We start from the raw sequence: 14,167 nt of genomic DNA, 5'->3' as shown, positions 1-14,167 counted from the left end.
TTTTCTGCCTCTTTTCCTCCACTCATGATAGGAGCACCGGTGGTGATAGCTGCTGCTGCCGCCACGTCTTCCTCTTTTCTTTTTTTTTAAAGTGGGAAAAAAAACCTGTCATGTGCCTCTGCTGTGACTGTAGAAAGTTAATCACTGGAGCATGTTAATGAAGTTAGATGTTAACAGTTAATACTTCTGGATAGACTGCCAGAAGATATGAAGGAGCTTTTAATTATACTAGGCAGCTTCTTGGTATATTATTCGTTACTTTGCATTTCTGTAATTCTTAATTATTGAAATTATGAACCTTGAATTTAATCATTTTGGACTAACCTATGGTCCAGCTTCAAATATATAGAATAACACTTTTAAAATTTCATCCCCACTAACTTCATCAAATTTACCAAATACCTTAAACCAAGACTGTGAGAAACTGTGTGGCATTAATTAGTTCTCTTTCTTTTAACTTTTCATTCTTCAGTCACCTTGCAAAGGACAGATGATACCCTTCCTCTCAGAAACTCTATGCAGATGTGGGCAGTGTGGCTAGGAAGTGGTGTGCATTTCAGCCTCAGAAGTATCAGTTCCTTGGCATTTCTCTGCTTACATGTCCACTGTGTTTTGTTGATGCCTTTTTTGGTGGTTGGTCAGTAAATCTGCATATCTTTACATACATGCACATATATATATACTTTTCTAAGCTTAGTGCTTCTTTTTTATGTATAAAAAATAAAACCTCATTTAAAATGACAACTCAGCTACTTAGAATATAAAGTAGATTTCATAAATTTTCAGTATTAAATTTCATGTGTCTTACTAATAGCTAGGATAATTAGTTTCTCATCAGACCCTCTTTATCTTTGGGATAAACAGTTCTACTTGTTGTCATAGATCACTCCAACCCAGGGGAAATTAGGAACAATGAAGCAGGTGAAAAAAACAGAACCAGGCAGAAGAACTTTAAAAAAAAAGAAAAGAAAAAAAAATCCATCTCTAATCATTTTCTGTAGGGATTTTATAGCCTCAGAGGGCTTTGTAATATAACAAAGGCCTAAGTTACCAGTAATAAGTTAATTTAAGAGGACTGTATTCTAAGGTGATTAGAGCAGTATAATCCATTTTAGATAAAGGTCAATCAAAAGTATTTTAATGTTTAATGTAATTAATTATCAGGAAAATTAACTTAATTTGGCATCTGTATTCTGCCAACTGTATAGGATAATTGAGGTGTCAGCTTGTAGATTATAGTATTTCTCAGCTTGCCCCCTGCTTCTGCCAGGGTGAAAGAATTCTTTGTCAAAATCTTATTAAAAACAAAATCAGAAATGTTTTAGAGTGGGATGGTGCTTTAGTTTGAACTTTGAACTCCATGATTATCTTTTATAGTTGTAAGGAGTAAATCAGGCTTTCCTCAGATTTCCTTTTGTCAAAGTCTAAAAATAACCTGCTGATTAAAGACCAAAATTGTTTCTGTGATGTTCTGTTAAATTTAAGAAAATAATCCTTTATAAAGCTCAGGCTTTGAGAATTGGTTAAGTGCTTGTACACATTTAGTTACTCATGAGGTTTTGAAAGATGTGTTCGGTGTGTTTTGTACATTCTTTTTTTACTAAGCAGTTTATCTTTTCCCATGGACAGCTATCACATCATACCTAAGGCAAATTTTTGATGAGTGAATTCATTTTAACCCATTTGTACTAGAATTAGAAACCAGAGGTGACATAGTTAGTTGTAATGGAAAGTAAATTATGACATGCAGTGTGCCTCATTTTCACGTAAAATATGTACATCCCTTAAATTATAATTAATTGTAATGGAAATTATTGTCAATTTTGAATAATTGAATGCTATGTGCATTTGAAATGTGTTCAGGGTTCTGCACATTTGACTTTTTTAAAAGGTTTAAAATATTAGGGATAAGCACTAAACTTACCATTCTGTGCTGTTTCTCTTTAACTACAGACCCCGCTACATGGAAAAACTCAAGACACCTTTCTAAAGGTTTCCTCTATCCATTTGTTTTTGGCCCTTTTTCTATTATGCCTGCATGTGTGCTTATGTACTCTTACAGGCTGTGTGCATTTTTTTCTTCCATTTTTATTTGCCTATCCACATTGACTGATTGAGGTTTTAGTGGTTCATGTTACCTTTTGGCATTGCATCAGAATGCAGGCTTTGTTTTGGTGGTGAATGTAATTTATTTTATTTTTATTTTTGAAAACATGCTTGTGGAGCCAGGCCTCTTTTATATGATAAGGTAAATTAAAAAGAGCCCTTTGGTATGTAGTGCCTGCCTCTGTGAGTTCTGTTCGCCCAGATCACCCCAGTCCTCCAATGGAGCTTCTTGGAAGAAGGTACTAAGCTTCAAGTAGGTGAGCATTTCACTTGCCAAAAGGATCCAGTTTTAACTTTTTTCTGCCAAAGAATGGATCCCACTTTTCCTCAATAAACATTTATTTGAATTATCTTACAGTCATTTTTATTTTAACTTCAGGTGGCTGATAACGCATTATTCATAAACTCAGTCATTGAGACATTTAAAACCCCAAATTTGGCAAAAGCAGAAAAACTGCTTGAGGGAGTTAAAAGTTAGGTCACCTTTCTACAACTTAACATTTCTAGCTTTTTGGGAAAAACAGAACAAAAACTCGCCCTCCAAGGCTTAAACCACTTGAAACAGTGCCTACAGTGAATCCATTTTCCTTTTTTTAGCCAGTGTAAGAGGACCAGACCTATTACTGGAAACTACTGGAGAGTTGTGACCCTACACAGAACACATTCCAGGCTCTTCCCCTCCCCCCGCCCCTCCCCCCATTTAATTTCTGTACGGCTTTCAATTCCAAGGGAGAATGGAGGCTGGGCCCCGAGTAGGGGGAGGGAGGGGGTCACCTTGAAAGTGCGTATAAAAATTACAGAATAGCTTCTCCCTACTGAGAGAGCTCTTTAAAGAAACAATGATTGTGACTGTATAGGTAACCAAACAGGAAACCAAATAAAAAAAAAAGAACTTAAAGGTTAGCTGTTTCATTCACATATTGCAAATTTTTATCTTGAGTTACAGTGTGAACTACTATACATGCTTTTTGCATTACCCAGGATTCTTCATTTTTCTTCTTTTAGCCATTAGCTTGAGTATTTTCATCAGATAAACTTCTTTTATGTGTGAGATATTTAAACATGAAGGATATACTTTTTAATATAATTACATACAGAATATGAAGAGAAGTGAACAATTTTGTTAGTAAAATCTAGACTTCAAATGGTAGGAAGCCCTGTGAGCAACTCTATCTGAAATTAGTCATGTTTTTAAATATAAGATACAATTTTTAAAATGTGAAAGTATTTAGCAGATCTTAAAATCCTTGTTAATTTGTAGTTAATGGCAAAATAGGAACAAATAATGTGTTGCCTTTTTGAATTCCTAACTAAAGATAAAAAGTAATTTCCATAGTTTCCAATAAATGGAGTTTTTCTTTTCTCAGGGGTTGAAGCAGAAGAATGGGGTAAATTTCTTCACACCAAAAATAAGGTAACCACACAAGAATATCATGAAGAAATAACATGTTGAAAAAAATTTTTTTGTAGTTGATAATTTAGTTCCTTACCATTGGCAGTGTGGCATGTTAACTTGAAGCAACTGTTCCTTGTAAAATGTAGTAACCTTGCTAACCACAGAAGTTCATTGGAAAACACTTTTAAGTTGAGCCCTTTGTTCTCTAATTTCGAGATTCTTAGCTGTTGTGGGATCAGGCAGCTTTGAAAAATGCATATAAACTGACTCCTTGGCTCAGAAAAATATATGTATAAGAATTTGTTCACTGATTCTGTAAGGCAGCTTTATAGACATCCTTGAAATTTATCAACCCTCCACTTAAGAACTTTGGCCTTATTTTAATAATGTGTTGTTTCAATAATTTTCAGCTTTACATGGATTTTGATGAAATTCGACAAGAAATTGAGAACGAAACAGAAAGGATTTCAGGAAGTAATAAGGTAGGCATCTTTTTATAGCTGGAAAGTACAAACATCAGTAAATATGTCATGGAGAATAAATTATCACTGAGAATATCTGTATATAATGTGTGATGTGCATTGAAAATTCATAGTCCTGGTCTTGGAAACAAATGGGATATTTTTACAAATATATAAAAATTTTACTTAAAATCTCATTTCTTAGAGCTTTTATATACTATCAGATATTTCACTTAGATGTTTATTCTTGATCTTGTGATATATAAATTTTTCTACTTAATATTGCTATAATAAGTTATTTTCTTTTGATGGATTGATTGGGCTCTGACTCAGGAAGTATTATATAACTTATAAGACACATGTATCTTTTTCCTGAGTAGAGCTAGATAAGTTATGAAAGCAAAACGAGAACTTAAGTTGTTTTTTTTTTCCTGAGTGAAAATGAAAAGTAATGTTAGCACATGGATTAGTTTCTTGTTTTCTAAGATATTATTAATCTTGATACCAGGTACTACCAGTGCCTCCCTTAAATACTTCTGTTTTGTCTCTTTTTTCTTTATGCCTATTACTTTTCTTTCTGTTCCCTTCCTTTTTCTTTTTATCTATAGTTTTGTATTATCTAGAGGCACATTTAATTCTGCAAGTGGGCCCCAGCTTAGTTCTAACATACAACAAAGATTTATTGAGTCCTTTTAACTGCTAGATACTGTACTAGAGGTTATATCCTGACAAAGAGACATTTTTATGGCCATGTCAATTCTTTTTCTATTCAGGATATTTGTCTCTGTTTTAGTGATTGACTAAGCTTTGTTCACTACTGAAGTCTAAGCAGTAACTTCTGAGTTATTGCTACTGCTGTCATAGTTCCCTGAATTTCTACTAACTGTTCCGTAGAGAAGAGGTAAAAAAAAAAAAAAAAAAGTGACAGGAAACTAGTTAGCTTGTTCTTAATCCTATAATTATATCTGGGGTAGTTTTACTTTTGGGATGTTTTCAATCATAACACCAGTCTGAATTACCTCTCCTGTGAGCCCCATAGATTGACTAAACTCAGGAATTGGTCGTGATTTTGTATAGTACTAGAATTTAGGGTGGATGTAATTGTTGATTCAGAAAGGAAAGTTTTTAGTTACACAAAACTGAATGTCAGAAGATTCTCTAAATCTATAAAATGTTTAGTTTATGGCAGGGATATGATGGATATATTACCTAGCAGGTTTTCTCATCCTGTGGTCCAAAAGATAAGTCCTCTATCCCCAAATCTCTTCTTTTCTAAATCATGTGTAATGGAGTAAATGATACTTTGATCTTATGTAAGTAATTTTATAAGTCTAAATGTCTAAGTGATTTCATGTGCCTAACATAAAGCCTGGAAAGATTTAAAATACCTATAATTGAAGTTGTAAAAGTGTTTGGGCAAAGCTTTGCATTGTACATGATACGGGAATGCCCGAGAAACATACAACCTAGGTAGGTATGCCAAACATCAACATATAATGACTTTGGGACACTGAAATATTTAAAATAGAAAAACAGTTCACAGTAATCTAATATAGCAAATGTAATTGTATAGAGAAGTCAGAGTAAAGGATTTTCCAAAAAAGCTCTGAGAAATGAGAACTTATATTGGGTTAATGAAGGAAGATATAAAGTGGATAAATAGATGAGAGGACATTTTAAGGGATAAAGGAAATGTACGAAGACAACAAACATTTTATAAGTGTCTTTTTACATGTAGCTAACTCAACTCTAAAACTTGCAGAGGGCCAGTGGTGAAAAGGAGGGAGTCTGTAATAATCTTAATCTAGGGGACAGAAAATATAGGTGTCTGTTACTATCCAAATTCTAACCATTTGAATTTAGGGAGCTGAAGATTTTTTGAGAAATCTCTTACAATAGACACTTTTGCCACTTGATATTCAAAGATTAGGAACCAGTTGGTTTGGATAACTTGTTACCTATGCCTCTCTCTGAACTCAGGAACTTCATACCTGTGGCTGACACAGTATTATTTTGTTCTGCACTGTGTCTGTTAAACATATTTAAGAAGTGCTCTCTGCTTAGAATCAAGAGAAAAGAATATAAAATAATATAGGGGAAATGAATTGTGTATATTAATGGTCACAGAGTTGGATAGGATTATGACCTGCTGTACGGCTGAGCCTTACCTCCCATATGTTTCTTCAGGTTTTGATTGTTGAAATGTTTTAGGAATCCTGGTTTAATTCATATTTAAAAGCACCTAATGTCTATCTACTTGAAATGTGTCTACTTGATGATTTCATCCAATCTTATGGCTTTAAATATATAAATGTCTGCATGCTGATGGCATTCAAATATCTCCATATTTGTATATCCAACTGTCTACTTGACTTATACACTTTAGCATTTTATGTTTCATGGAAATTTTAATGTGATTTTTTAAAATGTGATTTCAATATAATATTTTAAAATGTATTTTTAGGGAGTAAGCCCAGAACCAATTCATCTTAAGATTTTTTCACCCAATGTTGTCAATCTGACACTTGTGGATTTGCCAGGAATCACGAAGGTAAATGTTTGTTTTCACTTGAACAGACATAGTTTTTCATTAACCTCATTTGAGAAGAATTGGCTTTTTTTTTTTTTTGCAGTCAGCTTGATCTGTAGCAGCATTTGACATAGTTGAGCTTTGCTTCTTGAAACACTTCCTTCACTTGGTTTCCAGGGTACGGCACTCTTCAGGTTTATCTCCAGTCTCCCTGGCTACTCCTTCTCAGTCTCTTTCGCTCGTTCTTATCTTCCCAATGTCTAAACAGTGTGTGCCCAGAGCTCAGTTTTTAGACCTCTTGTCAAGGGGGTACACCCTTGATGATTTCATCCAATCTTATGGCTTTAAATATATAAATGTCTGCATGCTGATGGCATTCAAATATCTCCATATTTGTATATCCAACTGTCTACTTGACTTATACACTTAAATGTCTAATAGGCATTTCAAATTTGATGTGTCTAATACCAAATTCCTGACCTTCGTCTCAACCTGATTTGATCTTTCTATGGTCTCCCCCATGTCAGTAACCATTTGCTTAACCAAAAAGTCTGTAGTCATCCTGGACACTTCTTATCCCACCCCCTACTTCCTCGTCTGTCAGCAAATCCTCTTGGCGCTTCCTACCTTTAAAATATATCCAGAACTTTATCATGTCTTACAAAGTCGTAGCTGCCATCCTGGTCTGGTCACTGTCACCTCAGCTGGATTACTGTGATAGCCTCCTAACAGGTCTTCCTCATCGTCTATTCTTAACTAAGCATTAGGGTGATGCTGTTAAAGTGAAAATTAGATTCCTTGGCTCAAAATCTCTCCAGTGGCTTCCCATTCCACTCACAATAAAAGCCTAAGTTATTAATGAGATCTGAAGTATCTGCCTGGTTTACCCCTATTACTGCTCTAAGTCCGTCTGCTCCAGTCTTCTGCACCTACTCATCATTCTGCTGGAATGTTCTGTTCCCACATGGAATGCATGTACCTCTTCCTTCTATCTCATTTTCTGGTCATTCTCTCAGATGTCATTATCTGAGTGAGGTCTTCCCTGATTACTCTGTTTAAAAGCATGATTCAATTTGAAATAATAATTTAAGCGTATAACCTCTAATCATTCCCTAGCCTCCTTTCCTGCTTTATTTTTTCCATCGCCCTAACACCACATAGATACTATAGATGTTTGTTTATTATGTGCTTCTCCTACCTAAAATATAACCTTTATGAAGGCAGGAATTTTGGTCTTTTTTTTTTTAATTGACTACTGTGACATAATCTGACATGTAGAACCTGAAATACAGTGGCCTACCAGTAAATACTTTCTATGAATGAATGAGTGAATGTGTGTGAATGCAAGTGAATACTTGGCAAGAGTTACATTTTGAGACTTCCATATTCATTTATTCCGAGTTCATGTATACCACTGTAGTATATAATCTCTTCATTTTAACTATCTGTTAATGGAATAATACCTGTATTTTAGGTATTTTTAGGTAGATTAAATGGGGGAAGAAACGAATTTATTTTTATTACTGGTTCCTTGCTTATCTCTGGTTCAGGTGCCTGTAGGTGATCAACCTAAGGATATTGAGCTTCAAATCAGAGAGCTCATTCTTCGGTTCATCAGTAACCCAAATTCCATCATCCTCGCGGTCACCGCTGCTAACACAGATATGGCAACATCAGAGGCACTGAAAATTTCGAGAGAGGTAGACCCAGATGGTAAGGACAGATGTGAACATTTAATGAGATGCTCTGTTAACAATGGTAAATTTACCCTCAGGAAAGGAGTTTTTAATTTTAAAAAGGAATACTTCTAGCTGTCCATACAGATTTAAAAAATAATATGTTCCTATTTTACTCATAGTTTCAAATAGAAATTCTGATGAAAAATGAAGTTTCAGTGGATAAATTGCTGTACAGGTGAGGCAAAAATATATTATGAAAATAATGTCCATATTTGTAATGGTTACCTAATGATTTTAAAAATCGTAAGATGGCTTTGCAAAAAGTTTCTTATTCAGTTTAGGTTTTTGAATGGCTGACTTCTAAGAATAATTAACTCTCATAGTAGATAATTATTGTAGTTTATTATGGTATAGTAAGTAGTTATATCTACATTTAGAATAGGTAGGAAAAAAACATTTAGACATGCTCAGGGCAGAGGGGATTCTTAGAAATGAAGGTCAGATCATTTGATGGCATGTTCATAAACCTAAGGATTAGTTCACACTGGGTCAATGTATCATAACTTGACTGATGCTCTAGTGTGCTTCTCTTAGTTTATATAAAATGTCAGCTTGTAAGAGAGTAGTTATTACTGATAACAAATATATGCTTTGCTCCACACAGGAGCTGTTTTTCTTAACCTGATTATTTGGAGGTCTGTGGGTTGTGTCATTATTTCCTGCTTTAAAGAATTTCAAATAAAATTTTGTTGAAATGTTAGTGCTAAGACTGCTAATAAAAGTTCCTGTAATTCTAATAATTAAAAATGTTTAAAAAAAATTATTTCAAGTTCCTAAGAAACTTTTACTACATGAATAATTATGTTTTAGTTAGATGAAAAGATAGAATACCAAATGCTCATTTAAAATTTAGTATTTCAAGTAAACTGTTAAGCATTTTATATGCATTAATTCTATTTAAATGGACCCTTGACCAATGAAATATACTTTTTATCTAGTAATCTTAATCTCGTAATATATTATCATATCAAAAAACAACAACCAATAATATGTGGCCCACAGTAGGAATGGTAAAGTAAATTAAGATAACAGTAGAATGTGAAACCATTAGGAAGCATGATTTCGTAGATTTAGAGTAATACAGAAAAATGCTTATAATTGAAAAATGTGTGTAAAACTGGACACACGCAGGGAAAATGTGTGTAAAACTGGACACACGCAGGGCACCTGGAACCCTCACAACATTGCTGGTGTGAAATGAGTAACTACTTTGAAAAACAGTTTGTCAGTTTCTTAAAAAGTTAAGTCAGCAGGTCCATTACCCATGTTAAATGAAAACCTGTGTTCATATAAAAACCTGTATGCAGATATCTGTGGTACCTTTATTTGTAATCTTGTAACTGGAAACGACCCACATGTTTCTCAAATGGGAAATAACTAACCAAACTATAGCTTATCCTTACCATGGATCATCTGCTTTTCTGCTTAATTTTTTCCATAGCGCTAACACCACATAGATACTATATATATTTCACCCAGCAGTGAAAAGGAATGAGCTGTGGGTATATGCCAAGGGTTATGCCAAGGGGAGGAAGCCAGATTAAAAGGTTTTATGTATGATTCCATTTGTATAATATTCTGGGAAGGCAATGCCAGGAATGGAAAATGAGTTAGACTGGGTAGTACAAGACAATTTTGGGGGCTGATGGAACTGTTTTGTCTTGAGGTGGTAGGGACATAACTGCATTTGTCAAATCTCAGAGATTTGTACGTTAGGAATGAGTTGAGTAAATTTTAAACAAGTTTTAAAAATGCTTAAAATGTTAGCCCTTAGTTAATAAAAAATTTCATGTGAAAAATTTAAAGGCTGTATGTAATGATTAAAATTAGTTTTTAAAAAGTACTTGTAAGCAAAGGTTAGAGAAGCAATATAAAATGACAGGTAACATTAGGTGGCATTATATAGGTGAACGTTTTCTTTAATTAATACTTAAGAGCTTGATTTAATGTGTCATTTTCTTTTCTTTTCCTGCATTTACCAGGTCGCAGAACCCTAGCTGTAATCACTAAACTTGATCTCATGGATGCGGGTACTGATGCCATGGATGTCTTGATGGGAAGAGTCATACCAGTTAAACTTGGAATAATTGGAATAGTTAACAGGTTAGCAAACAAGAATGGGATAAGAATTGCAACATTTTCATTTCAAAGCAAATTTGAATTTTAAAATCAGCCTGAAATGTAATAGTTTTCATTTTTGTTCCCCTTTTACTATAATCTTGGTATTGCTAAAGAATTCATTGCTCTAAAAGGGGAAGAGATTCACTAAAGCCTCCTGTAGGTACTTTTAGTGGAGAACATTTCTAAAGTAAGCAGTGCCACAAAATGGAAGAAAATTAAGTACGATTTAATTTGTACCCAGTCAAGAGTTTGTTAAGGTGGTAGGATTTTGGTAGATTGGTTTAACCCCTAGCATTAGTGACTCTATTTTAAATTGCTAGGATGTGACTTGGAGAAATGCTATTAAAAGTACCCTAATTATAGAGCTGGTATTAAAATTGTGGAAAGGGCATTAACCACTTTTGAGTGTCTAATTACATTTTCGACACTGTACTGTGAGCAATTTGAGAATGGTATCTCTTGACCCTTACAACAGCCCTGTGAGATAGGTGATGTCTGTCTTTGTAATTAGAAAACTCAAGCTATACATTTACCAAGTCACATGGCTGTTGAAAGCAGAGATGTATTCAAATGAAGATCTAAGCCTAAAGCCTTTATAGAGTAGGAAGCGCTGAAATTATGAGATTTGGGTTGTAGGCCTAGTTTGTCTACAAACCACATATAATGTGCGTTTAAATGACACTGGACATCTTTGAGTCTCAGACCTTTTAAGATGGACATGTTTTTACTAAGTGGTATCTGAAGTCCATTACAGTTGTCAGCTGCTGTTCATATGTTCTACCTCACCCATATTCCAACCTTTAAAAATTCCCATTCCCTCTTTAGACAAGCAGCTGATACAAAACTGTCTGTTGTATTTATAGATGACTGCTCTTCAAGTTAACATAATTCTTTTTGGTAGAAATTAGTTGCCTGTCCATGGTTAAAATGCACAGCTGATTAAGACACATTTTTTCATATGTCTGTCCTCGTGACTTCAGAGTACTGCTTTTGACTGTCCTTAGTGACAATAGTGAGGCCTAAACTATTCAGGCATTACTTACTCTTTTAAGTTACATAGTTTGAATCTCCACTGAACTACTTAATGTGGACGTTGGGTAAGCTATTAATGCACCTTGCACCTGAGCCTCAAGTTCCTTTGCTATAAAACGGGGTGATACTTATCACATAGACTTATTGTGATTGTGAGAGTTAAATAAAATAATCCATGTCAGGCATTACAGACAATGGCTGGTGCTGCCACCGTCATCATCAGTTACAGGCTGTCAGTACATTCGAGGTCCGTACAGGACCATAGTTGACTTGAGTTGAACAGTTCTGTTATTTTTTAACCTTAGGAGCCAGCTAGATATTAACAATAAGAAGAGTGTGACTGATTCAATCCGGGATGAATATGCTTTCCTTCAAAAGAAATACCCATCTCTGGCTAATAGAAATGGAACAAAGTATCTTGCTAGGACTCTAAACAGGTGACGTCTTTTACCTCTTTGGAAATGAGATGTTTTTGGTTTGTCAATAGGCATCTGAGACCTTTCATTTTCCATTCTTTACATTTTCATAATGTTCTTGTGTGTACACTTGCATTTTTTTGTTTCTTATACAGAGGTTCTTGTAATGTAGATGTGTGTTTTTATTGGGGTAGTTGGAATTAAATTATCATGTAGTCCAGGAATACTCAAGGTGACAATGTCTTAATTATGAAATTCTTGACTGTTTACTTTTGTTGGTAGAACTAGATAGCAGATCATTTCATTTACACTTTGGATTTCAGGAACTGCATTTATGATTTTCACACAATCTGTTCTTAATTTAGGATGTCTTCTGTTCCTATCCATAAAAATAATTTAAGCTCTGTACCTTGAATTCTGAATACCTACTGATGGTGGAGGGACTGGAAGATTATTCTAGATAATTTATAAATGACTGAAGTGAAAGCTCTTTTTTCTTATTTCTACCATATTTTCTAAATATATTAAAGGTTGGTGGACTCGGATCTCATAGATTGATTTTCACTTTTATGAGTACCCATTGTAAAAGACAGAAAACCAAAATGATGTAGGTAGAATTGGATTGAGTAGTTTACTTTCTTTGAGGTAACTGCAATAAATATAAAAATAATTTTTTCAACTTACATTTGGTTCTCTCGCAGTTGCTATAGTTTGGTAGGTTGAAGGCAAATTTAAAAAGCATTGACCAAGACAGTTTTCTTCATGTAATTTATTTCAGTCTAAGAATTTACCTGTACTCTAAGATTGCGGTATTTCCTGCCAAGACATTATTTGACAGGTTTCCCCATTCTTTAAGTTTTAAATATTTGATCTGTTTGGGTCTTCAAAATACACAGATTTACTTTAAAGTCCTTCCTTTCTGACTTCTGTTAGGTTACTGATGCATCACATTAGAGACTGCTTACCAGAGTTGAAAACAAGAATAAATGTTCTAGCTGCTCAGTATCAGTCTCTGCTAAACAGCTATGGTGAGCCTGTGGATGATAAAAGTGCTACTTTACTCCAGCTTATTACCAAGTTTGCCACAGAATATTGTAACACTATTGAAGGAACTGCAAAATACATTGAAACCTCAGAGCTGTAAGTAAGAAATTTTTCTATGGGTCTGGTAAACTGAATGGGTAGATTAAAGTACAGCAAAAATTTCAGTTTGTTTTTTTTAAACAGGACTTAAATTGATAAACATTTAAACATTTCATAATTTAACTTTTTAATTGTCTAATACACTAATTTATGAAAAAAAAAAGTAAGAAGAATAAAACAAGGACAAAAATACTTTTTTTATTAGTTTCAGGTATACAACATAGTGATTTGACATTTATATACATTATAAAATCCTCACCATGATGAGTGAAGCCTGTCACCGTACCAAGCTATCATAGTGTTATTGACTGTATTTCCGTGCTGTTCCTTTCATCCTCCTTACTGGCTGATTTATTATTGGAATTTATAATTGGAAGTTTGTACTCTTTATCCCCTTTACCCATTTTGCCAGTCTCCTCTTACCCTTCCCTCTGACAACCACCAGTTTGTTATCTGTATTTATGAGTCTGTTTCTGAGCTTTTTGTTTGTTTTTTAGATTCCACTATAAGTGAAATCGTATGGTATTTGTGTCTGACTTAATTTCACTTAGTGTAACACCCTCTAGATCCATTCATGTTGTCACAAATAGCAAGATTTCACTCTTTCTTATGGCTGAGTAATACTCCATTGTATGTATGTACCACATCTTATTTATTCATCTATTGATGGACATTTAGATTGCTGCCGTATCTTGGCTATTGTAAATAATGCTGCAATAAAAATAGGGATGCATGTATCTTTTTGAATTTGTGTTTTTGTTTTCCTTGGGTATACACCCAGAGGTAGAATTACTGGATTGTATTTGAGGAACCCCCATAAGTGGCTGGCCCAGGAGGACCAAATTGCTCTTTAATTCCATCATCCAGAAATAATCCCTTGCCAATTTTAGCATTAACCTGGACATTTTCCCATGCATCTATAAAACATATAAATGACTGTATTACACATCTCTAAAAATCAGATGCTATACATGCTATTTTGGAATCATTTTTTGAAATCGACATGTCACAAAAAACTATTATTAACTATGTGTATTAATCAATTTTAAGAGTTACATAGTATTTTACTTTTTAGATACACTCTCATTTGTTGAACCTCTCATGTACTATTGATAATTTGTTTTCAGTTATACACAAAATACAAACAATGGTGTGATGAACTATTTTTGGGACATGTATTCAAGTAAAAGGGTAAACTAGAAGTGGAATTACTAGATCAAAGG

At 34.1% G+C, this 14,167-nt stretch overlaps 1 protein-coding gene across 15 annotated transcripts in view; it reads left to right on the top strand.

Annotated features, from left to right (window-relative positions):
• DNM1L (dynamin 1 like) overlaps window positions 1–14,167 on the top strand; it is a 48,764-nt gene that overhangs the window by 22,404 nt on the left and 12,193 nt on the right. For 9 of the 15 annotated variants that reach the window (XR_012125726.1, XM_073223263.1, XM_073223262.1 and 6 more), the window contains exons 3-10: window positions 1,954–1,992; window positions 3,474–3,520; window positions 3,913–3,984; window positions 6,428–6,514; window positions 8,044–8,206; window positions 10,215–10,335; window positions 11,691–11,822; window positions 12,735–12,941. Coding sequence is in view for 14 of the 15 variants with exons in the window: in XM_073223263.1 (XP_073079364.1) it covers window positions 1,954–1,992; window positions 3,474–3,520; window positions 3,913–3,984; window positions 6,428–6,514; window positions 8,044–8,206; window positions 10,215–10,335; window positions 11,691–11,822; window positions 12,735–12,941 (868 nt within the window). In the remaining variant the exon portion in view is untranslated. The remainder of the gene's footprint in view (window positions 1–1,953; window positions 1,993–3,473; window positions 3,521–3,912; window positions 3,985–6,427; window positions 6,515–8,043; window positions 8,207–10,214; window positions 10,336–11,690; window positions 11,823–12,734; window positions 12,942–14,167) is intronic. The other 6 variants (XM_073223265.1, XM_073223273.1, XM_073223269.1 and 3 more) reach the window with 2 other exon arrangements.

The sequence above is a fragment of the Manis javanica genome, chromosome 15 (genome assembly GCF_040802235.1).
Source record: "Manis javanica isolate MJ-LG chromosome 15, MJ_LKY, whole genome shotgun sequence".
NCBI classification, from domain to species: Eukaryota; Metazoa; Chordata; class Mammalia; order Pholidota; family Manidae; genus Manis; species Manis javanica.
The sequence above is the reverse complement of the archived record's forward strand: the minus strand, read 5'-3'. Positions and strand labels throughout refer to the sequence as shown.